A 25336-nucleotide genomic window follows, 5' to 3' on the forward strand; every position below is an offset into this window, starting at 1 on the left:
TGAGGAATATGATCGCGTACTACATTAACGACGATGGATATACCAGTAAGGCCACCTTGAATCTACCGCGATGTGATCGAGCATCGTCGCAGTCATTAACGAAGCAGCAGTTCGTTTGCGTGTTTTGCACGATCCCCTAATTTGTCAAAACCACTCCAGTATAAAATATTTCAAGTTCTTTCACATATATCATAGCCTGCTATAAAGCAGCAGCTTATCTTTGCTACGGAACCTTTTATGAGTTTGAATTAAATGCTTGAAAGAGTTCATAAGTAGAGATCAAAACTCTGCAACATTTACCAGAGGGATCGTATTAACAGTTTCGTTATCAAGTTCAGGCTACAGCAAGAATCAGTCTCGAAAAACCATGCTACATAAGGCGCTCAGCCCGTCTGTGTATTCGTGTATTTATCTATGTATGTGTCACGAAATCCCAGAAGGCAGAGAGAGTCACGTTGGGTTGGATTTTCGCGGTGACGTAATTCCACGCAATAACTCCATGCGAATTTGTCAAGAAATAGATGAAACGCTGTGAACCATTCCATAAACTGCGTGTGTTGCGTTTCACCTTTGGGTACTCCACTGCACTTCTATCACGTCTTTCACGTTTCCTTCATCAAATTAGTCATACCTTTCCCTTAGAAACGTATAGTAGCTAAAAGTGGACGTGATCTGACGTAGAACAGTACGATGATGACGTTCACATAATATTCATTAGCACATCGTTCGGCGGTAATTTTTGGAGAAAAGGGTAGAGAGTCTCATATTCCGAATGTTCCCAAATCTTGGAGACGTGGAAGAAATGTGGGTGTAAAATCAAACTTGAATATACTCCAATGTTGAACTCGCATATTTAGGAAGAATACTATAAAATCATCACTTAATTCCGTCATCACTTCATCAGTGCTCAAATTTCTAAAGAAAAAGAACGTCGTTAGAAAGAAAACACCAATTTAGTTTTACTAAAAAAATTCACTAGTTCTAATTTCTCTTGATCAAGGAAGGCGAGTGAAGCGAGCACAACAAGAAGCCTGGTGTCCGGTGTTAGCCGGAAGTTCAGTCCAGTTTTTGTATAAGGTGATAAGGATCCAGCAAAGATGGATAGCAAAAGTAGTGTCACTGTCAATAAGAGCCCACTATCTTATCATGTTTTCACAAACAAACAGAATCTGAGTGCCAATACCCACGTGATTTTGATTTTCTGTCCAGCTTTTCCTTATTTTTCTTCCACTTTCAAATTCCCTTTTAGATTATCACTACTCATTTATAAAGGATGAAGGATGAAGGATGAAGGGCACAGTGTTGATCAATCCCTATGTGAATTCGCCCACATGATTGAATTCAATTCAGGATAGTTTGAGGTTCAGGATCACGTGTCTAGCCTATACAGTGACTTGCGAGCACAAGCAGGTGTGTCAGGTCATTGGTCATATGCCACTAGAGGGATCTCCCTCACTAGAGGGATCACAGCCGGTTAGTCGCGAGGCTACGTGGCGCGTCGTCGGGTGGCGGATAGGGGGCTAATCGCGGACCAAAAGCGACCTTGTGCTTGCCCAGAGACGCAGGTGGATTCAGGGGATGGACTCCGTGTTTCTGCTGAGCGAGGACTGACTCATGACATCCTTGTATCCCGCACGTCAGTCCGGCCAAAAGCCTGCAATCAAGTGACTGGGAGGTGCAAGGGAGGCGGTTTGGAGTCGCCTCCAACAAACAAGCTTCACATGTCCACTCCGGGAGAACGGAAGTTCTCCCAGAAACTCGTGAGACTAGAGGCTTGCAACCTGCCCATGGGTTTTAAAATTTTACGCGAAACACAGTAATAGAAAAGAGTCTCCTGATTCCGGAGGAAAGCCTGATACGGTAGCGCCAGGTGGGACGGGATTGCAGGAGTCATGTAGGCTACCAAAACGGAAAAGGACTAGGATGGCGATCTGTACTTATAACGCACGTACGCTCGCATCGGAAGCGGCCATCGAAGATCTGATGATGCAAGCCAAGAAGATCAAGTACGACGTCATCGAACTGACCGATACGAGACGATGTCACCCTCTCAACGCCGTATATGAGACTGGAGAAGAACTGTTCTTAGGAACATGCGACAGTAGAGGTGTTGGTGGAGTTGGCGTCCTCGTCAACACGAGAACGGCAAAGAACATCGACTCTTTCGAACAACTTACGACCCGAATCGGACGTCTGCGGATGAAAAGATGTGGTCCAACACCAGCTTTGACTATCTTCGTCGCTTACGCTCCAACATCAAGCTACGAAGAAGAAGTCGAAGCTTTCTATATGGACCTAGAGAAGTTCTACCGAAAAGATCATACCTTCTACAAGGTCATTATTGGCGATTTCAACGGCAAAGTTGGCCCAAGAAGAACGTCGGAGGAACTTCCCATCGGGCGCCTCGGGTGGCACATAGGAACTAATCACGGACCAAAAGCGACCTTATGATTGCCCGGAGATCCAGGGAAACTCGCAATTCCAGAAGTGTTCCTCTCTACGCTGGACATGGGAGTCATCCAGTGGAGGGTACCTAATGAAATAGACCACATCATCGTCAATAAAAGGTTCTGCCTGACGGATGTCGCTGTTGTACCAAAGTTCTATACGGGATCGGACCATCGCCTCCTCCGAGGAAAATTTTCCTTCACAAGGAGAGCAGAGAAAGCCGCCAAGTTCAGAATAAGAAATCCCAGGACTACCATCAACTAGGATCTCTTCGCTACGCTAGCCGGCTTTTGGGAAGATTCCGCAATGGACAACATCGACGAGGAATATGACCGGCTTGTTGAACACCTTTACGACTGCACGAAGAAGGCTGAGAGTTTTAAAACTACCAAGAGACGCTTGTCTCTTGAAACTCTTGAGCTGATACGCCAGCGTGAAGCAGCACGAGCCGCAGGGAACCAAGAACTCACGTCCTAGCTCGCAAGGCTTTGCAGAGAGGCGATAAAGGAAGACCTTAAAGAGAGAAGAGCAGAAGTGCTGGCTGAAGCTGCAGAGGCGGGGAAAAGCATCCGCTATGCCCGTCGAGACTTCGCCAGTCGCAAGACGAGGATGACTGCTCTCCGGAACCCGAAGGAAACAAGCGAGAAGGGGGATGGAGAAAACCATCTACGACTTCTACTCTGATCACTTCGACAGCCATGTCCACTTGCCTCCTCACCATCTGAGGGAAGATGGACATGTCATTCCAGAGGTTCTCCCATCCGAATTAGGACATGCTATCACGTCGATAAGAAACACGACAGAATAAGACCAGAACACCTGAACAACCTTCCGCCAGTACTCATCAACACCCTGGCGAGGCTCTTTACACTTTATCTGTTGGAATGCAAGGTTGCTAAACAGTGGAAGACCAGCAAGACCGTGTTTTTGTATAAAAAGGGAGTTCCACATTACATCGGCAACTATCGTCCAATCTGCCTACTGTCCGTCATCTACAAGAGTGATCCTTAATAAGATTGAAAAGTCCTGGATGATGGACAGCCATGCGAGCAAGCAGGGTTTCGAAAAGGATTCAGCACGATTGGCCACATTCAACCTGTTTCGAAACTCATCGAGGTATCACGAGAGTACAAGATGCCGCTCTGTCTCACCTTCATCGACTTGAAGAAGGCCTTCGACTCAGTTGAAACGGAAGGGGTCGTGGAAGCCTTGGACAACCAAGGCGTCCCTACTCAGTACATAAAGGTACTTCGAGAGTTGTACAGTAACTTCACGACCGGAATTTCGCCATTCTACAAGAACATCATCATTGACGTGAAGAGGGGAGTCCGATAGGGTAATACAATTTCACCCAAAATATTCACAGCCACCCTCGAGAACGCAATGCGAAAGTTGGAATCGGACGACATGGGAGTGAAGGTTGATGGTCGGCAGCTACACCATTTGCGCTTTGTTGATGACATAGTACTGATAACACCTTGCATCAGCCAAGACGAATTCGACGAAAAATGTAGATGCATCGGTCTCCAGCTGAATCTGCAAAAGACGATGTTCATGCGGAACGGATGGGTCTCGGATGACCCATTCACGCTCAACGGAACGAACATATCCGAATGCACCAGCTACGTTTATCTGGGTCGGGAACTGAACATGATGAACGACCTGACCCCCGAATTGGGCAGGAGGAGACGAGCGGCTTGGGGAGCGTACAAGAGCATCGAGGTTGTGGTGAAGAAGACCAGGAACACCCGGCTCCGTGCTCACCTCTTCAACACCACCGTACTTCCTGCTTTGACATATGCTTCGGAAACCTGGACATTTCGCAAGCAGAAAGAAAACGCGGTGAGCGTCATTGAACGCGCAATTGATAGAGTGATGCTAGGAGTATCCCGTTTCGCGCAAGTGAGGGGCGGGATTCGAAGTTCTCTCCTACGTCAGCGATCGAAGATTAGAGACGCCGCCGCGTTTGCCAAGGAAAGTAAAATAAGGTGGGCCGAACACGTGATGCGCTTTAATGACAACCGTTGGACCAGAGCCGTGAGCAACTGGGTTCCCCGCGATATTAAGCGCACTACAGGAAGACCGCCGACCCGATGGTCAGATTTCTTCACGAAGTCCTTCAAAGAAAAATATGATGCTCTTCGTGTCCCACGCGAAAGGAGGAACCACTGGGCTACTCTGGCACGCGATCGGGACAAATGGAAGAATTACTGGCGCCCGCTCGACCAGTTCGAAGATCAACGGGAGTCAAGGTGATCAAGGTGACATATATATGAAGGAATTGAGAAAAAAAAAGAATTGATTGTCTATACTACTGTCCAAAATTTAATTTTTGCTGTTTACAAGTTTGTACCTCCTCGCATTTGTCAAGTCTCGAGAAAAGAAACGGGCATCCGAGCTTTTTTTAAAGCAAAATTGTAACGGTCATTATTTGAGTCTAGCAGTTTTTCTTCGAAAAATCCGATTGCACGTGTTAGAAAAAAAAAACTTCCACGAAATTTTTACGCTTCTGATGTAGTATCGTCAATAGGAAAAAGAGCTTTTCTTCCATTTTTCTTTCTGATATTTCCTCAGTAGAATAATATAAACATCACTACTGCGCTGGGAGGGATGACTTATGTACTTTGACTTAGTAGGCGAGTATTATCGTCTGAAACGATTGATTGCATTTTCGACGAGGCGTTTCGTCCTTAAACGTAGCTATTTTTAACCTTTGGCAACATATTCGAATAGCGGTACCTTCTTGTAATTTTTGATGTCGTCCGTCACATATATGCATAAGTTTCATAGTTAGTTTCAGTTTCATAGTTAGCTTATAGTTTTATAGCAAGAGCTCGCACAGAATTCATCTACTCATCAATGTTCCATATCCTGTGACACGGCATCTCACGTAAACTGCCTGTCGACACTGCGTGACCCAAGTGCCTCAGCTCACAATGTCCCGCAGATGAACGTAACAATACGAAGAGTTGGAACCAAAGCCCCTTTAGATATTGCACCTATTTGGAAGTGCGAAAGTTCGATCTTCTTTGAACCATGGCACAGAGATTGCAACGTGTCGATTGTCAAATTGAAGCAAGAGTCAAGATTGTTAACAAACTGTATTACGGCTAAACTTTCGGCGTCGTCGCCTTCGTCAGAGACTGGAAAGTCAGATCATTTGTAATATATCCTCTCAAATGCCTCATATAGAACAAGTCATCATTCCCTAAGATGCTACATCCAAAATTGAAACCAAAAGAGTCCAAATCGTTGTGCTTACCTAAGTGGCCGCGTTGCCGTGATGTTAGCGGACCTTCGCGTAATAGAATCGCTTCGCCAATACTATTTACGATGCGACCCGCATATGACGCCTAGATCAAAACCCACAAAGGTCTTAATACTGAGCCAGCTCATTAGTCACGGCTATGCACTCCTTCTTTCTATTCATTTTTGGACCTTTTGCGTTTATCTAAAACGCCTCCAAAGTTCTGCGAGCTACAGTATCGAGTTCGTGCGAAATTAAATAAACTACACCATAGACCATGCAGTCGCCTCCCTTACCGAATAAGCATATTACACAGTTTGGAGTCAAGCAAATGCAATTGTACATTCCTTTTCGGACTAACTGCCCTTTGAGATTTATGGGGGTACTGCAACAACTCTTACTTGGTCAAGACTACACTTAACCAGACTAGTCCTTGTCGCCTTACTCAGGTCGTCGGTTATGAAAGATGAGCAGAAATTGATCTTTTTTGTGTGGTATAATCTCGTTGCCTCCGCGGTTCATTAGCAATGTGACCATTAGAAGTTGCGATCCGCTGCGCTAGGTTAAGTACATCGATCCGCTTTTGGACATCAGATGTCACCTTTGCGGCTGTCCTAAACATGTTCCAAATGACTGATTTCTTGGTTTCCCAAGGATTAGCGGAAAGACAGCGAATTCATATGTTTTTACTAGTAGGTTTTTGGAACCGTCGTGTCTTCCACTCACCGTTGGAGCGCTGTATTTCCACGTTAAAAAGGGCAGTAAATTTTCGTTGGGTTTTTCCGTGCAAACCGTAAGCAAGCAGGTTGCTGATTTAGAAGCTCGGAACAAGTGTCCTTTACCCACGGCCAAACCCCTGACCTGTCTATAGTAGTGCCCCGACCAGCAAAATATGGAGCATTTTAAGTTTCATCCAGGACCGTCACATTCTGTCTTATGGAAAACCCGTCCACGGATCTCCTTCACTTCAGGAATCACAGCCGGTTAGTCACGAGTTTACGTGGCGCGTCCCGGGTGGCGCATAGGGACTAATCACGGACCAAAAGCGACCTTATGATTGCCCGGAGATTCAGGGGAACTCGCGATTCCAGAAGCCCTCCTCTTCACGCTGGACGTGGGAGTCACCTGGTGGAGGATACCGTGATGAAATAGGCCTCATCATCGTCAGTAAAAGGTTCTGCCTGACAGATGTCGCTGTTGTGCCAAAGTGGGTACGGGACCATCGCCTACTCCGAGGAAGATTCTACCAGAACGTACCAGAACTATCAATAACTGAGATCTCTTCGTCACGCTAGCAGACTATTGGAAAGATTTCGCAAAGGAGAAGATCGATGAGGAATATGACCAGCTGGCTGAACACCTTCACGACTGCACGAGAAAGACTGAGAGTTCTAATACAATAACCACGAGACGCCTCCCTTCAGAAACGCTTGAGCTGATACGTTGACGTGGAGCAGCACAAGCAACCAAGAATTCAACTCCTAGCACGTGAGGCTTTGCAGAGAGGTGACAAAGGAAGACCGTAGAAAAAGAAGAGCAGTAGCATTAGATAAAGCTACAGAGGTGGGGAAGAGCACTTGCTATCTCTGTCGAAACTTCGCCAATTGCTAGACAAATACGACTGTTTCGGTTATCCAAATGGAAAAATTATTGCATGGGGAAGGGAAATGGATAAAATCATCTACGACTTCTACTCTGATCTCTTCTGACATCCACTTCCATTGCCTCCTCACCGTCTGAGGGACGACGGACTCCAGAGGTTCTGCCTCCGAAGTACGACATGCTATCATGTCGGTAAGAAATCGTACGGCACCCGGTCCGAACAGAATAAGACCAGAAGAACCTTCCGCCAGTACTCATCAACAACCTGGCCAGGCTCTTTACACGTTACCTGTCGGGATGCAAGGTTCCTGAACAGTGGAATACCAGCAAGACCGTGTTGCTGGTTAAAAAGGGAGACCCCCATGACATCGGCAACCATCGCCCAATCTGCTTACTGTCCATCATCCACAAACTCTTTAGAAGAGTGACCCTTAGTAGGAGTGAAAAAGTCTTGGACGGATGACAGCCGTGCGAGTAAGCAAGGTTTCGAAAAGGATTCAGCACGATTTTTCTTTTGCTTTCCGATTCCTTCGACTCCGTTGAGATGGAAGTGGTCATGGAAGCCTTGGACAACCAAGGAATCATTACACAGTACATAAAGGTACTTTGAGAGTTGTACAGCAACATCACGATCGGAATTTCGCCCAATTTCAACAAGAATATCATCACTGACGTAAAGAGGGGGGTCCAACAGGGTGGTAGAATGTCACCCAAAATATTCACAACCACCCTCAAGAACGTAATGCGAAGGTTGTAATGGGACGACATGGGACTGAAGACTGATGGCTGGAAGCTACATCGTGCTGAGAGCACCTAGCATCAGCCAAGCGGAACGAATGCTGACTGAATTCGACAGAACATGTGGATGGTCTTCAGCTGAATCTGCCAAAGACTATGTTCATGCATAACGGATGGGTCTCGGATTCACGCTCAATAGAACCAGCTACGTTTATCCGAGTCGGGACATGTTGAACATGTTGAACGATCTGGCTCCGGAGCTGGGGAGGAGGAGACGAGCGGCTTGGGAGCGTATAAGAGCATCGAGGATGTAGTGAAGAAGACCAGGAACACCCGGCTCCGTGCTCACCTCTTCAGCACCACTGTACTTTCTGCTTTGACATAAACTTCATAACGGAAACCTGACCATTTCGCAAGCAGAAAGAAAAGGCGGTGAGCGTCATTGAACGCACAAATGAGAGAGTGACGCTAAGAGAATCCTGCTTTGCGCAAGAGAGGGACGGGATTCGAAGTTCTCTCCTGCGTAAGCGATTGAAGATTAGATACACCACCGCGTTTGCCAAGGAAAGTAAAATAAGGTAGGCCGGACACGTAATGTGCTTTAACAACAACCGTTGGACTAGAGCCGTGAGCGACTGGATACCACGCGACATCAAACGCACCGCAGGATGACCGCCACCCGATGGTCAGACCTCTTTACGAGGTCCTTCAAAGAAAATTATAATGCTCTTTTGTCCCACGTGAAAAGAGGATACACTGGGCGTGTATGGCGCGCGATCGGGACAAATGGAAGAATTACTAGCGCCCGCTCGACTACTTCTCGTTGTTCTACGAACACCACGAGCACGGCTCGCATTGCTGTGCTGTTTGAGACATTGGCGTAAGGAGAAGTGACATCCGAAGATCCGATAAATTTAGTTAACAATCTTGGCTCTTGTTTCAATTTGACAATCGACAAGGACCTATTTGGGATTAATAGTGTGCTAGACAACAGCATCTCTTTGCAATATCCGGGCGACTGACGCCATATGAACATTCAAGTTATGTAGCTCGTACTGCCTCAGAGCGTATGCTCAAATTCCTGATTGCATTTAGTACAAGCAGGGCCACCATAGGTAGATAACAACAGCAGGACTTGTAAACGAGGCTTCGTGATAAAAATTAGTTATCTTAAATGCTGGAAACTGAGAAAAACAGAAAGAAAGTAATTTTGCCTCATTTTTTTTTGCTTTTACCTGATGTGATAGGAGCTCACGTACACCCTTTACCGCAATACAAGAAGAACACTCAAGATGTATTGTTTGAACAGTCGAATGATTAAGCTTATGGAAGGAAAGAGAAATTAAGTATAATTAGTGTTTGTTTATAGAATAAAATTGAGACAAGCGTCCTCTGCACCCCAAAAAGCAGTTCATGTTACGCAAACAAAAGCACGTTATCAATGCTTTAGGAACAAGTACTGAGCAGATGCTACGAAGTAAAGTGCAACAGATGCCATCAAAAATTTTATAATCGATTACATTCTACTGATTCTTTGTCTACAAATCCAATTCCTCTCCTGTGGAAATCCACGGGCTAGGAATAGAACTTGAACTATTGGCCAACATTCAGCTTCTCACTATTTCTCATCACATCCTATTAGCAAGAATTTTGAGGGCTATAGCAGGACATAGCACGGAGAATTGCGCAAGCGGCTGCGCTCGCGGTAGAGCTTAGTGGTTGGGATCGTATAAGGATCCTCGCTACCGCCACCGATCTATTCAGTTCGCCATGGTCCCATCTCGATTCTAACCGCTGTCCCCACCCACCACTTCGAGCGCGCAGTCGCTTACGCAACTGTTCATGCTTCATCTCGTTTTGACCCGACTGTATCTTCTGGATTTTCCAGCGTTGAAAGACGGACAATTTGGAAACTAAGAAGAGGGAAACAAAAGAGAATTAGAAGTTTGTTCATTGAAACGTACCTCTATCGCTCCTTCTGAAAACGTTTATTCCATTCTTTACAAGGAGATTTATCGCGCTTGAGTTCCGTAAATTCTTTCTCATAATTTAAAAGACTTGGATTACCTCGATGTTCGAAACTACCGAAACTGTCCTCTAAACAAAGGCATCAATTTGCTGTTGGTTTTTAATGGTTTCAGAGGTGGATTTTCTATCAAATCACAAACATACAATAAGAATAAGTCTAGACATGAAAGGTCTCACATAAAGTATACAGATTATTAATTTAAAAAAATCTCAATATTTGAAGTAATAAAATCTGCTGCTTATGTTTATGCAATCAAAGCATTTTAAACTGATACTAATACCAGCTTTTTAAAGTGCTAGAGTTCAATCATTTCATTGCTAATGAACATTGTTCGTAAAGAACTACTACCTGAACAGGATTCCGATTCAAATTCACAAAAGATGGTGTTGAAGGAGGAGGGAATGTGATCAAAAATGAACTTCGAATAAAAGAAGCTAGGGTTTCGTCTCACAGCATGGTGTCATATAGTGCGAAATAGGAGAACTTATGATTTATATGGATTATTAATAAATGTTTTAGAGCTGTTTGAAAAATTGTAGATGTTTTAGAGCTGATTGAAAAGCACGTTTATTTGACAGTATCACGTTCCTAAAACGTGCTGAGTGCTTATGTATACAAAGAGGCTATCATATTACCAAGCCAGTATTTTTTTCGTATTTTCAAAAAGTACATACAACTGCTAAGGAATTCCTCCGTTGCACCAGACGTCGTTTGACTGAGTTGAATGAGAGGGTTTCCAAAGAAAAACGACGTGGAGTTCGTCGGTGCGACCATGTTTGTAGCGGAAAGACAACGTAACGTGTTTATTTATGAGGTGAGGAGTGAAGAATGTGAATATGTAGTAAAAAAAGGAAGGGTTTGGAGAAAAAGATGGATTCAGTGCTTTAAGGGAGGAAAAGATTATGTTTATATGTAAAAGTGAACTACAAACATACCTGTGGACAAAAATTAATTAAAACAACAATTAATTAATTTAAAAAAACCTTGAGGGTCCCATAAACGAACAGGTAGGATATCCACAAAAGATTTATTGACCCGGCAATCACAAATGTTGATGAAAAGAGTTGTAATGAAATGTTCGGCTTGTTCAGCGAGATTTTCCTAAAAGCTCTCTCGGTTCTCCTTTACCCATCCACTCCAATTGTTTGGATTTCGAACTCTGAAAATAGTCACCTTTTGAAGATCCAATGCTGATACGTACAGTTCCTCTGAATCAAAGCAAGTCAACATTCCGAACGATCACTCCATAATTTTTGTGGATTTTTGAATATAGACTTAGTGAATGCAGTTTCATAGCCGCTTTATGATAGTTCTAGTTCTGTAGTACACAAGCAAAACGTTCAATTTAACTCTTTTTAATGGAAATATTATGAAAAAGGCTTCAACGTACTTGTGAAAAAACGGGTTTGGGCAAATAATAATGAAATATCAAAGATCCGACGGGCAAAAAGGTTCACTAGTAGAAATGGGGAGGGGGAAGGAGATAGAATTTGGCAGTAGAAAAAAATTAACTCTGCGGCGAAAGAAGGTTTTTGTGCAGGTTCACAGTTGATGGGCACTGGAAAATCTATAGTTATTTGCACTGGAAAATCTATAGTTACAGATGATGCTTCAACGCTGCCCATTACAATACTACTAACTCTCTAATATCTTTTGTTGAGACCTCTACCAAAAATCAAAAGATATGTAGGAATATTGAAAAGAAAACAATACAATAACAGTTATAAAAATTTTTGTGAAGTGAGGCGTCCGTGAACTAATGTTTCCAAGTTACGATCCGACGTTGTAGAATTAGTAGTGTTGCAAAGGGCAAAGAACTCAAATTTCGGCTCATTTAAAAAAGCAGAAGGCTGGATAGAGGCCGATTATGGGTGATTTTTGAGAGCAAGTATTGTCACACTATGGAAGAGCTATCGGAAAAAAACTTAATTTGACTTGGCCAATAGTCAGAAAACGTTCGAAAGTGTTTGACTCCACGGCTTTGTGGCACCCATTGCGTAGAAAAAATCAGATAAATAGAAGTAAATGAGGATGCGACTCCCAGACTTTTTAGTAGAAAGCCTCCTAGATTGTATATTCTAAAGAATAAGGATTGTAAAGCAGCGCAGTATATAGCAAATACCATTGATATAATTACAATAGTGTTTATTGATGAAGTTAGAAGTATGGAGACAGATATGGAGATAAGTAGAAATATGGAGGCAGAGATTCTGGTCAAGTCCTTCATGAGGAAAAAAAAACAGCTCCTAAGCAAAGTCTGCATTAAATTTCACGCCGTTATGACGCCTAATTAATATATTGTAGGTAAATAGTGATGTGAGAGCTTTGCAGGACAAAAAATGCGACTCACCAACGTTTTCAGTGTAATCTTCTCCAACCGTCGATTGCGTTGTGGTTTCTAAGTAAAACAGGAGTAAAATATGCAACCATCTTATCATCAAAAAATAATGCAGAAAAACTGGATAACGAATCAGAGTCTACGTAATCCCAGTTTGTCACAACATTTTAAAGACTTCTCCCCCTAATTCTAATCAATTTTTATGCACGTTTCTTTTTTAGAGAGATAATATTTATTTTATTCTAAACTTACGATTTGCAACAGGGAAAACAATAGGAGTCCACTGAGAAGATTGTGATGGGAACTCAGCAGGCACAGTGGGAGGTGATGTCGGAGGCAGTACATGAAGTTGTTTCTCAGCTTCGAGATTGCTTTTTCCGATAGTTGAGGTTCTCCGTGACAATGTAGTGGGTACGTTAGATTTCGCTATCGTACCTGATATAATATTAGCGTTTCGATCATCCTGAGTACTGCTACCGTATCCTGGAGGTGGCATCACAATAGGTGGAAGAGGCCTTCTATAACTAGGTGGATCCTTTGGAAGTTCTGTTGTTGTAGTAGATGATGGCGCTTGTGTTGGAAGCTTGAAAGAAGGTAGGAGGAAAAAACATGAAATAATGAGAGTGCCACTAATTACATGCAGAAGAAAATAAAAAATCTTGTTCTGCTGTACCTGAGTGATAACATCTGCCTCCTCACTAGCTTCTTCATAGTCCTCGTAGTCGTCTTGCGACTCCATTGCTAGGACGTCGTCAAAGTCTACCTTCGTAGCAGGTACTGACGTGACTACTGGTCTGCAATGTGTTGTTTAGATTTTTTAAAATACAGCGCTTATGTCCATAATAAAAGGACATACGTGGGTATGTGTCTCACCGAATAATGTCTATCGGTTCTGCTTCCACTCGAGTAGTTGGAGGAGGACTTGTGTGAAATACTACTCTTGCATCGAGGACCTCATCCTGTGGCTTCACCAGCTCCTGCACCTGTCGAAGTTGGGTACGGGAAGTAGGAGGATAGATCACGTTTTGAACAAGTACAGGCCCAGTTAGCGATTCATTTTGCGGTCGCCTCCGCTGCTGATGCGGTCGTGGGTCAGGAGGAGGTGATGAAACGAAGACATTGGATTGTGCTCTCTGATCAGTAACTCCCTGAGACGTGGGAGTTTGATTGTTCACATGCCTCTCTCTTTCACCATGTTGAGGACGCCGATCAATGGGATTTGCTGGGGTTTGGTTTTGACCAGTAGGAATATTCTCATGCCAATGAATTAGGGTGGTTTCTTCTGTAATCTTCGAAGCTGGTCTATCCAAGCTGGTCAGCTGGCTGGTCGCCGCTTGGGAGGAAACTGCGACACTTGGTTTTTCTCTATGACCACTTTTCCGAGATGCGGGAGTTCGACTACTTGTATGCCTTTCTCGTTCAATGTTATTAGAACTCCACCTACTAGAATTAGTCATGGTTTGGTTCTGACCAGTGGGAATATCCTCATACCAATGAATGAAAGTAGTTTCTTCCGTAATTTTTGTAACTGGTCTATTCGGTTGGGCGGATGTTGCTTGTGAAGGGAGAGGGCGAATCTTTCTTGGGGGAATCTTCATCTTCATAAGCTTTTTCAGCTTCCTTCGTAATTGTGGAGGCAGCATTGTAAGAAATGGCGGCGGCGGTGTGATGCGAGTGAATTCCACTAGTCCGGGAAGATGCTGAGATACAAAATAAAAAATAGAAGCTTAGGGACAATTACAATCTACCTTCAATCTAGAGATAGATACCTGTACTAATTTCATACTCGGTTTGCGGTTCCCAGAGATATAGATCGTTTGGCGATTGATTGTAGTGGTGCCGTTAGGATGAGTCCTCGTTACAGGCCCTGAGTCATACCTAGAAAATGTGATGTCAGCAGCGTAAGTTCCATTGTATTTCACCACTGCTCTTATCGAAAGTACAGAGAAATAGGATCAGTTTAATCTTTTCATCCAGATTAGAATTCGTTATCAAGCAGAAAGTTTTTTTTTTCAAGAAAAATCCACTACAAATTCCCAAACGCCCTAAACATCAACAGTATTACGGCCATGGATTTTAACATATCTAGTTATATGTAACACCTGAATGATGTTGGTAGAGTCAGTTCCATGCTAGCTTAGTAAAAGTTAAAGCAAAAACGAAAGAATTTACTAGAAAAGCTTCGCTTAGTCAAGCATCGATGATGAAATTCTTCTATCAGGGTGTCATTTTATGCTGTATCGGCCAGAAAGTTATGTCCATCGAGCTATCAGAGAATAAAACGGCCGTGTTAACATTCTTATGCCATTAGGTCATTTTATTAATGCTCGTCTGATATTGCAACTCGCATCTGAGGTACATAGAACGAATTCCTCTTCTATTAAAGTAAAATACTATATCGACAACACGGAGTCATGTTATCGTTCTTGCAAGAGCTGTTTACAGACGAAAAGAGAATGACAAAGAATTTTTATCTTCATTTCGAGGTGAAAGATTGAGAAATCAGCTAATTCTGAGTATAAGAATGTTCACCGTCGAGCTTTGTTAATGTTCATCATCAAAAATCCCCTAGTTACTAGTTATCCACATCTTATAACTTGTTGATTTAAAAATGCTTTCTGACTTCATTGGTATCAACCTCATCAGTGGGAACGAGATTTCTAAAACAGGAGAGGGTACGAGTAAGGGACTAGGCAAGGGTAAAAATGCAACTGTGCCTCGAACATATGCTATTATGTTCTATCTAGTACATACTACAGTGGTAACACATGTATCATAAAAGATGTATAGTCGGATCAAAACGACATAAAGCACGGACAGTTGCGTAAGCGGCTGCGCTCAAAGCGGTGCGGTTTAGGCAGCGGTTGTAATCGAGGTGGCACCATGTGCAGAGATGGGTGGCGGTAGCGAAGATCCTTACACGTCCCCAACCGCTACGCTCAGCCGCGCCGCTTCGAGCGCAGCAGCTTACGCAACACTCCGTGCTTCATGTCGTTTTGACCGAATTATAGTGTATGATTCTGTAAATAACCCGTAGTTTCTTTTTAATGAGCCGCGAAGTTTGATTTCGAGTTATTTCAGCTACTCTATTGTATTCTCTGAAATAATCCTCTAATTCCAACTTTTCTTGGAGAAAGTTCCATCCAAATGTTGTGGATATTGTCTTAGCTATTCCATTTCGTTGAAATTTAGGGATGAAATTGCACCCTGTTTAGCTGTAATCTGTACTTCTCTGGATAATGATCTTCATGCTTGTCGGGTCAGCAGTAGCCAAACACTCCTTTATTTACTTTCTCTCCACAAACACTGTCCTTGAAAAAATGAGAAAAATCTAAAAGGCAAAAGACAAGGTTTTTCGAAAGAATGAGTAATATCAGGCAGTTGTAAAAGGTGAGGACTAACTAACTAAATGACCCTCAAAGCTCTTTATTTGAAAAATTGCACAAGCATTAGCCTCTGACTATGTCAGAGAAGGAAAGCACTGAACAGAGAGCGCTCTATGCGCTTGAACCTATATGAAACAGAGGAATCTACCGATAAATACGCTCTCCATGCGCTCGTGGAACCGTCGCATTGTACCAGCCGGTTCTGTGATAGTATCCTTGACTTGAGTCAGAGTGATGAAAATGTGAGTGGGACGTGGTACTGTGCGAAGTAGAACTACGGAATTCGGAGAAACGTGAGGAAGGTTGAGCGGTTTCCCTCCATTCTTGCTTCTCCACACGCTGAAGTTAAAGACGTAGATGTTGGTGTTGTGATATCGGAATATAATAAATACTCCAGAACTTCACAAAAGATTCGATTTTCTAGGAATTTTTCAAGAACTGGATGTGTGTCAAATAAACTCTTCTCAGAACTTGCTCAACAAACGTTTCGAATTACCACACGCTTTTCTGCCAATACAACAAAATATCGCTTAACCTTACCTGATCTCTATAGCCCGGGCCAGTTCGGGTGATGACGACAGTTCGTCCATTTGGAGAAGTACTCTGTTGAATGCGAGTTTGGTGCTCACCACTATCACTCCTCAAGGTTTGATCATAATTGTTTCGTCCAGCTTGTTCCTGTCAAAAAGAAAAAATAGTTTAGTATGCAGCAGATTGTATGTCATATATTGTTGTTTTAATAATAAATCACTATTTCAGAAAGGACCTCGTACAAGGCACAAATCATTATCTAAATCAATTAACCAAATCAAGTCCTTTTTATATTATTCTTCAGCAGGAAAAATGTCGGTATTTGAAAGGGTAAATAAAACACTGTGCTGGCATGAGCTATAATTCGAGAAGCTGATGGAAATTATCATAAAGGTACCGAGCACACTATATTTTCTGTGAGACAAAACTACTGGGTTTCTGTGAGACAGCTACGAGTTCGTGAATTTGTGGGAAATGCCGTCACTTTAACCACAATCCAAATACAAGTACTTGCCACAACTAAGAATCCTCAGCAGTCGACTTTCTCAGCATAATGGGCCTGACTTCTTCGATCTCGGAAATTGGTGATAAGGTCAAGCTATGTGAATACATTTTCACATGCACAATCACCCGCCTAATTCATCTCCAAGCTGTCCGAAGTAAGGCAGCAGAAGAGTTTCTTCATTCCCGGCGAGGAGTTTCTTAATTCACGGCGAGGAGTTCCGGAGTCTATCACACGTGATAATGTTCAAACACTCTTGCTCAGCACAAATATTTTGTCAACTAAAGAGAAGTGCAATTTATTCGCCCTTCATAGCATCAAGGATAAAGAAATTACGCAGAAGTACATAATATCGTATGCATCTTGGCAAAGGGATTCTAAGAGTGCTTGATGGAATCGATAAAACTTATTCTACAAACCATTGCGACTCGCAAGATGATGCACCTCTGACGCTATTTACACATTAGTGGTCGAAGTAGAGGTTTGTCGTAAATGGAAACCTCTTACCTATCAAAGATCCTTAAAAGACGAACTGAGTTCCATTCGACCTACCGACTTTGTGCAACACGAAACGAAAATAACTCTCCCATTTGAAGACGTTGTGAGCAACGATGAGGATAATCTTACTTATCTATCCACAGATGAAGCCAGAGCGATGCAGTGTTGAGAACAACTAATAGAAGCTCTACGTTTGTCATATCAAGAAACCGAAACGTTTAAGACCATAGAAAAGTATACGACCCGGTTTTATTGAGGGAAGACTGAAGACTAGCTCGCATGGCAGCAAAAACGACGCTAATGGAAAATCAATGAAATTATTCTTATATAAACTATTTAGATTTAATGAATTTCCTTGGAAATTCGGAATGTTACGTAAAATGGAGACCGAGAGGTAACTGGGAAGGAACATGAAGAGGAAACTAAATTACGTTTAGACATGAGCGAACATAACTATAATTTGCGTCCTCCACAACCACGAAGCTACTGCTACAATGCCGTTCTTCAAAAAATTATAGGCAACGAGTAACGTTGCCAAAATGGTTTCTTTTCCATACAATGTTCTTCTCCTTGTTCACGCCTTCTTTTCCTTCCATCATAGGCGCAAGCTTAACCTGCGCCGACAATCAAGTCGTCGTACAGTTAGCCCGCAGTCGATAGTTCGGGTTCACCTTCCCATCTTCTCCTTGCCAGATTTCCACAGTGCTTACATTCATGACTACAACGTAGTCTTGAAATGGCACGCTAATGGCAAACTCGTAACTATTAAACAATATGTAGAGGAACTTATGCGATGGACTTTTGGATGAAGGGTGTTGGATTTTGGATTTGCTCTTTGACTCAGCTTAATACTGAGCGTTGGTCACTTGAAGCCATAGCTATATCTTTGCTTGGTGATAGCTTTGAGTTTATATGCCTAGTTGTAATATTCCATCTACTACCTCATGTATATATATAAGTATATATATGAGTATATATATAAGTATATATATATATGGATATATATATATAATATAAATAATGACATAGATATAATCTTGTAGTGCGTTACAATCGGAAGTAGTATTTCTTATAGTTTCCCTTCCTACCCTTTTTAACTCGCTTTTTTACTGCGATTACGACCACACCTGGCCAGGGTACTGCTGCTCTGGCAAACCGTAAGATTGGCTGCTCAGACGGCTTGACTGAGATGGTCGTGGGTACTGTTGAGATCTGTCCTGGTAATGTTGCCCTACTTGGTAGGCCTGCGATTGGTCTTGGTAAGACTGACTATCTCTTCGGCTTGATTGAGAAGGTCGCGGATACTGTTGAGATCGGTCTTGATAGGATTGACCTGCATTGAAAGTCTGCGATTGGTCCTGGTAGGACTGACCGTCTCTTCGACTCGACTGAGATGGCCGTGGATACTGTTGAGATCTGTCTTGGTAATGTTGGCCTGCTTGATAGGTTTGTGATTGGTCTTGGTAAGAAAGACTATCTCTTCGGCTTGATTGAGAAGGCCGTGGATACTGCTGAGATCGGTCTTGGTAGGACTGGGATTGGTCTTGGTAACTGTCTCTTCGGCTAGACTGAGATGGCCGCGGATACTGTTGAACGTGTTGTTGGTAGGACTGAGATCGGTCTTGGTAGGATTGGTCTGCTTGGTAAGATTGGGATTGGCTCTGATAAAACTGGCTATCTCTTCGGCTTGCCTGAGATGGCCGTGGATACTGTTGAGATCGATCTTGATAGGGTTGATCTGCTTGGTAAGATTGGGTCTGGTCTTGGTAAAACTGGCCGCCATCTCTTCTACTCGATTGGGAGGGCCGCGGATACCGCTGAGCACCATGTTGGTAAGGCTGAGATCTGTCCTGAGAGAGTTGATCTATCTGATACGACCGAGACCGATCTTGGTGAGACTGGCTTTCTTGGTATGATCGAGAGCGGTCCTGCTGTCCCACATGTCGGTACAACAGAGGCTCCCCTTCCGAAAAATATTGAATTCTTGGATGAGAAGTCACAGTTTGAGATGGTTGGGACTGTTGGAATCCAGTTTGATATGTAGACCCGGCTTGTGAAAGTATCGCAGCTGAACTTTTTGACAAAGCAGACCTCTGAAAAAAATTCAAAGAGAATCAATAGAACAATCAATGGCTAAGAGAAACCCCACATTTCTGCTTCCCCAGTACTTTTCGTCGATACCAGGGCCATGCTCCGCATATTGTCCACAGTAAAACATACAATGATTATAGGAATAAAACAAGTTAGAGTTTCCTCCACAACCTGACCACCAACTAAATAGTGAATGGTAAGTGTGCTATAGCTGACTGCGTACCACTAAAGTATAACCTGCAAACACATTGCTTCTTGTTCATGTCGAAGAACCACCGTTCAATATCGTTATCACAGGTTCCAGGGTCGTGCGGTTGAAAGCATCTTTCTCGGTCCGACGGCGGTTCGTAGTGACAGGCTGCGGAGCATTCTGGAAATTTGGATATCCTCTCTCTCCGAAAGTTTCTTATCGAAATGTGAAACGGTAAACGCACCTTCTAATGTTTGAAATCGATTTTCATTGCCCTCGCATCCCCCATAGTAAAAGCGGCGACATCTATGATCATAACGGTCGTAGTACCTACGTAGTAATGATGCTTTCTCAAACATGAAACATATTTACATGATAGTCGCTATACAAAATCGTACCAGTGAACTGTAAACTGGATACAGCTTCCCCTGTCCATTTGCAAATTGCAGCGCGGGTTGCTCAAGAGCTCCTGAGCTTGAGATGCTGCTATGAACAGGCATATGAGCAGCATCTGAATATTCCTACATTTATGTGAGACCTGAGAGCCAGGCCCGTTGCGATAGAGAAATCAAGAAGGGTGTTTATGTGCATGAGAAAACTTGTCATTCCAACTCGATGGATTATATTCCATGTTTGTGAAAGTCCGACCTCCCTTGAATCTTGGCATAATGACTGCAACTATTCGATTGACAATGTCAAGCAATAGCCAGGATTGTTAACGGTCTCTATTACGGCTAACGTTTCGGGGCTGTCACATTCGTCTGAGACTGGAGAGCCGGAGCATTTGCAACATATCCTCTTAGATGCCGAATCCAGAACGATTTATCGTCCCCTAAGATGTTACACCCGGAAACAAAAACCAAAAGAGACAAGACAGCACCCCATTCTCTCTATTCTTCTGACTCAGCACCCTCTGATTATCACTTATTCTGTCCCGTCAAGGCTTTCTTGCCTGAGAAAACTTCCACCAAGTTCGAAGAAATCAGCTGAGAGGTCGCCAACTTCTTCAGGTTCCAAACATGAGAGAGGGAGAGCTGGCCTGCCCATCAAGTGGACTGTGTCAAAGTTCATGTGCAAAGTAGCCAGTGCTGAATACTGTCGGCTATTGGATTGTTCATCATTGTTGAAAGCAATTTGGTCAATTCTCTCATAAAGGATGAAGGATAAAGTGTCTGGCGTTAATCAATTCGCTTGGGATGCGCCCCCAAGTTCACTTCAATTCTGAATCATTTGAGGTTTACAAACAGGTAACTGCTCTGTACCGTGACTTGCAGGGGTGTCAAATCAGTGCTATCATCCTCCCAGACAAATTTGATGCCAATTTATCAACTCCGGAGGGATGAAAAGCTTGGTGTGCGCTAGGGCGGATTCGAACCTCCGATCGATCGTGTAAATGGCGGAACCTCTTTCCGACTGCGCTACAGCCGCACTAGATGGACTGTAGGGATAGCTCAGTTGGGAGAACGTTAGACTGTACAATGGCGACCCATCTGACGCTTTCCCTCCACTCCATTGACCGTATTCAGTCATGACAATGCCCGGATAGGGAATTCCTGGTGCCCGCGAAAGAGGTATCCGTGAAAACCGGCTGACCGCTCTTCACCTGTCTTCAGCGCTGCTCGCCTCCGCGTAATTACGGCTCCTGCTCCACCAGCCACACATCCTCCACGACCTTTTGAGATCACCTAGACCCCCCTCCCCTGCTCTCTAATCTACGCCGCTCGCGACGAAACGGTGGATTCTGCGAATTTGAAGGGAACCTAGTGAAAAACGAATTGACGGAGCAAGTTCTGGTGTACGATTAAGGTAAACTGAGCGCATATTATCCGAAATTAAGGAGAAAAAAATAGATCCTAACATCAATTTATCATCGGAAGCACATCATAGAGTAAAAAAATTGATGATCGATAAGAGTGATATGCGGCATGGCTATGCGAACGACAAATAATATTTGCTGTCCATCTATTTTTTTGCATATCTTATTATGTTACTTAAAAACTATTTAAATGAATGCTTTGTCAAAATTTTACATAAATATAATGCTTATATAGAGCTCATTCCAAATATTTTATTACTTGCTTGTACGTTTTATACAATAAAACTTTGTACGGTTCTTTAAACTTCTTTTGACAGCGTTTTATCGCGTTATTTCTATATATTCTCTACATAAAAGGTGTTAGTGGCGACCTTAGCGACAACAGACGCCTCGTCAGGCATTGGATGTCAATTTTACCCAGCTAGATAAGCAAAAAATCCTAAAAAGCGAAAAAAAGTTAAGAAAGATAGCATTATACCGTGGGACATTTTTTGAAACAACTTTTGCATTCCCAGAGACGGACAAGTGGTTTCCATCTAACAAGTCAAAGCAGGATAATTTTACTTTCGCACGTACTTCCAAATGGCATATTACTTATACAAACCCCTTTCATTTATAACAACCATTTCTTTCACTATTATCAAGCACTTTCCTTTTCGTTCGATTATGAAATGGCATCGTAAGAGCTGCGGGCTCGGCGAAAAAAAAAACTCGTCATAGGAGCAGCAGATGCGGCAAAATGGGCGGGGAGGCTGGTGTGGGTGGTGCGTCTGAGAGATGAGAGAAGATCATGACGCTGTCAGAAGACGCGCGGTGCAATTGACGACGCTTATTAGCCTCCTGGGCACTTTTCTACCTATCGCCTTCTACCTCTAGCATTTTTATTCTATTCTCTCTGGCATTTGATTACAACCAGACCTGCACCTGAATGAAGGTCCTAAAAAGGCCAATAATAGGTGCGATCATTATGTGCAATTACAGGAGTCGCTTGCAAGTGAAGGATGCTAAGCTAATACATTTTTCTCTGAATAAATTTAGAATAAACTTAGCACCACTGAGTATAACCTTCAGTTGCGAAACGCTTAAAAACACGGACGACTTTTACCTCGCAGATTCTTAATCACACTTTTATTGAATGCCCCTTCTCTAGTTGCATGGACAGTTGTATGTTTGTATCGGATTACTACCGAAACAGAAGAAAATGATTCTTCCTTTTTGCATTAGATAGTACGAATTGGTGATGGAAGAGATGTTCTACGTGAACCTAGAAGGCTTGGGTGGACGGTGGGATAGTGCAGAGTTTTCTTGGTGCTTTCTTTTCAGAACGTTTTATTTCAACGAGTAAGCTGTGAAGGTTCTTGTTAAATACTCAGGGAATGTTCACGCTCAAGTTTTAAGTGACAATCCATGAGGACACCGTCCTTACGTGAGCTCCCATTACGATAAATGCTTCAAGTATTCGATTGGCAATCAAGCAATAGCCAAGATTGTTAACGGTTTTTATTACGGATAACGTCCCAGCGTTGTCACATTCGTCAGAACCTGCAGAGTCAGAACATTTCCAACATATCCTCTCAAACGCTAAATCCAGAACGAGTTATTGTCACCTAGAATATTACACCCGGAAACAAAAACCAAAAGAGCACAAGCGTTGTGCCTATCTCAGTAGCCGCGTTACCCTGATGTTATTGGACATCCGCATGATGGCATCACTCCGCTAAATAGGATGCGACCCGCATATGGCTCCGTAGGTCAAGACCCGCAAAGGTCTTGATACAGAGCCAAGTCGTTTATTATGGAACTTTTCTTTCTGTTCCTTTTTTGATATTTTGCAATTTTCCAAAACGCCTCTAGAGTTCTTCGAACCACAATTTCGGGTTCGTACGATAGCATCCCGTCAGCAATGCAGGAATGAGCATTTTAATGACATTATCTGTTGTTAACTTCTAGAGGGAACACTGCATTCGATTGTTCCTTCCCACTTAGATGTTTGTTAATAGCAACACAAAGCGGTCGCCCTGTTTCGCCGATGTATTGGTCACCACATGTGTTTGCACGAAATTAGATATACTACACCAGCGAACATGCAGTCGCCTTCCATGCCAAATGGGCATACACAGTCTGGGGTAAGACAGATGCGATTTGTATATCTTATTTCGAACTAATTGCTTCTTGAGATTTGTTGGAGCTATTTCCACAATTCTCATTTGGTCCTTGACACAACAGTTTAACAGACTAGGCCTATCGCTCTACTCAAGTCGTCGATTATGAAAGGCAGACAGAAACTGATCTTTTTCGAGTCATCTACTGTAGCATATTCTCGCTGCGCACCAAAACCTGGTCTACGCGCTACATTTGCAGCGTAACCGTTAGAATTCGAGATACGCTGCTCTAGGTTTGGGGAATGGTTTAGAAGCTCAAGACATGTGTTTGTGCCGTTTTGAGTGGGATATATAATACAACAATTATCAATATTACGGCAGTACAGGAAAGTTTTTCGTTCCAGAATGGGTTGTTCTGCTTCGGATATGAATGCAATATCTAGCGTGGGTGCTAGTCTTTGTCCCATGGACAAACCCCCGACCTTTCCGCAATAGTGTCCTGACCGACAAAAAATGGAGCAATCTGAGCATTCGTCCAGGAAGTCCATAATTGCCTTATGGAAAATCTGTACAGGTTTAGAGTGTCTCGGTTTTCTACTGATAGCTCTAACATAGCTTGTATTGCAGCGCTGTTTGAAACCTTTGCATAAAACGATGTGATATCGAAAGATGACACAAATCAATGACACATTCTTTTTCTTAACGCGTTCTTCGAAGTTGCTCTTAAAGAAACATGTTGGTGTTGGACAGATGCGCGGGAACATACTTGGGCAAAGGTGCAAGTATAGCATTCAAAACAGAGGAAGAGAGTTTATGTGGTTTTATTAACACGTATAGTGCCGGGGAAGCAGGAAGCCTAGTGATCAATGTCTTATGTAACCCCGCAGCCCTTTTCCGCCTCGATCCAAACTCTAATGAGATGGCGACTTGACGAAAAGTGGTGAAATGTAGCGTCATCCAGGTGTTTTCGAGTGCTGCTCATGTCCAATTCACGTGATATGAACAAAAACTCTCCCTTCTTATCGCTGAGTGTGACATTTATCTCGCCACGTGTTGAGAGTTCGCATACAAAAAAGGGGAACACAATGCAATGTTGGTTCCTCCACCCATTTCTTCCTCTCCTGATCTTTGCTCTATATCGCAGACGGTCAGATACGTATTGCAGGCTGCCCACTATCTTTCCTACCACCCTGGGCCTTATTGATTGAACAGGTAAGAAACTTGATATTATTATAGAAACTTGATAACTTGATATGTTACTCTTCTTATAGGCAGTTTTTGATCCAATTTCCGATGCTATAAGTTACTGAGCTTTCCTTGTAGTCTAGACTTGGTATAAGAGCGAATGTCATCACAGATAATTGCTGACTCACCCTCAATATCCTGACTGCCTGGTCACCTTTTCCAAAGGTTACCAGGCACGAGTCGTTTACAACACTTCTTTACGAGCACATTTTAATAACATCGAACACAGTCAGTCATGTTTGGTGCTCAGTGCTGTTCGCAGTAGTAGTTGCTCTATTCCTTTCACTTGCCGGCTTCCCTTCGTCAGTCCGCTGCCGTAACATTGATGATTGTTGCATTTTATGTCCCACTCAAAACGAGATATACATTTGTCTCAAGCTTCTAAACCAGTCCCTTACATACGATTCGCAAAGGAAAACCCCATGAAAAGCTGGCTGTCCTTTTTTAGTGTAGAAATACAATGGTCCAACGGTAAATTGAACACATGGTTCCGAAAACCTTACCAATAAAAGTACTTTAGTTCATTGTCTTTTCGCTCACAATTGGAAAACTAAAGAATACGTATTTGAAAAC

At 43.0% G+C, this 25336-nt stretch overlaps 6 protein-coding genes across 6 annotated transcripts; 5 read left to right on the top strand and 1 right to left on the bottom strand.

Moving 5' to 3' along the window:
- Positions 1 to 1923: 1923 nt before the first annotated feature.
- RB195_014184 (uncharacterized protein) lies at positions 1924 to 2451 on the top strand (the record flags this gene model as incomplete). The annotated part of the gene is made up of 1 exon (XM_064204337.1): positions 1924 to 2451. One exon carries the CDS (start codon positions 1924 to 1926, stop codon positions 2449 to 2451), a length of 528 nt encoding a protein of 175 aa, XP_064060218.1.
- A 303-nt stretch (positions 2452 to 2754) lies between these two features.
- RB195_014185 (uncharacterized protein) lies at positions 2755 to 3783 on the top strand (the record flags this gene model as incomplete). The annotated part of the gene is made up of 2 exons (XM_064204338.1): positions 2755 to 2918; positions 3525 to 3783. 2 exons carry the CDS (start codon positions 2755 to 2757, stop codon positions 3781 to 3783), a joined length of 423 nt encoding a protein of 140 aa, XP_064060219.1.
- RB195_014186 (uncharacterized protein) lies at positions 3583 to 3783 on the top strand (the record flags this gene model as incomplete). Its single annotated transcript, XM_064204339.1, has 1 exon — positions 3583 to 3783. One exon carries the CDS (start codon positions 3583 to 3585, stop codon positions 3781 to 3783), a length of 201 nt encoding a protein of 66 aa, XP_064060220.1.
- A 48-nt stretch (positions 3784 to 3831) lies between these two features.
- Positions 3832 to 4704, top strand: RB195_014187 (uncharacterized protein; the record flags this gene model as incomplete). Its single annotated transcript, XM_064204340.1, has 1 exon — positions 3832 to 4704. One exon carries the CDS (start codon positions 3832 to 3834, stop codon positions 4702 to 4704), a length of 873 nt encoding a protein of 290 aa, XP_064060221.1.
- Positions 4705 to 8079: 3375 nt separating this feature from the next.
- On the top strand, positions 8080 to 8420 carry RB195_014188 (uncharacterized protein; the record flags this gene model as incomplete). Its single annotated transcript, XM_064204341.1, has 2 exons — positions 8080 to 8193; positions 8256 to 8420. 2 exons carry the CDS (start codon positions 8080 to 8082, stop codon positions 8418 to 8420), a joined length of 279 nt encoding a protein of 92 aa, XP_064060222.1.
- A 2768-nt stretch (positions 8421 to 11188) lies between these two features.
- RB195_014189 (uncharacterized protein) lies at positions 11189 to 20111 on the bottom strand (the record flags this gene model as incomplete). Its single annotated transcript, XM_064204342.1, has 13 exons — positions 11189 to 11223; positions 12415 to 12462; positions 12655 to 12985; positions 13076 to 13196; positions 13276 to 14102; positions 14172 to 14280; positions 15937 to 16127; positions 16329 to 16466; positions 18447 to 19412; positions 19469 to 19592; positions 19648 to 19780; positions 19845 to 19930; positions 19999 to 20111. The coding sequence occupies 13 exons, from the start codon at positions 20109 to 20111 to the stop codon at positions 11189 to 11191; spliced, it is 3222 nt and encodes a 1073-aa protein (XP_064060223.1).
- Between the last annotated feature and the right edge of the window lie 5225 nt (positions 20112 to 25336).

This window comes from Necator americanus, chromosome V (assembly GCF_031761385.1).
Source record: "Necator americanus strain Aroian chromosome V, whole genome shotgun sequence".
Taxonomy (NCBI): domain Eukaryota; kingdom Metazoa; phylum Nematoda; class Chromadorea; order Rhabditida; family Ancylostomatidae; genus Necator; species Necator americanus.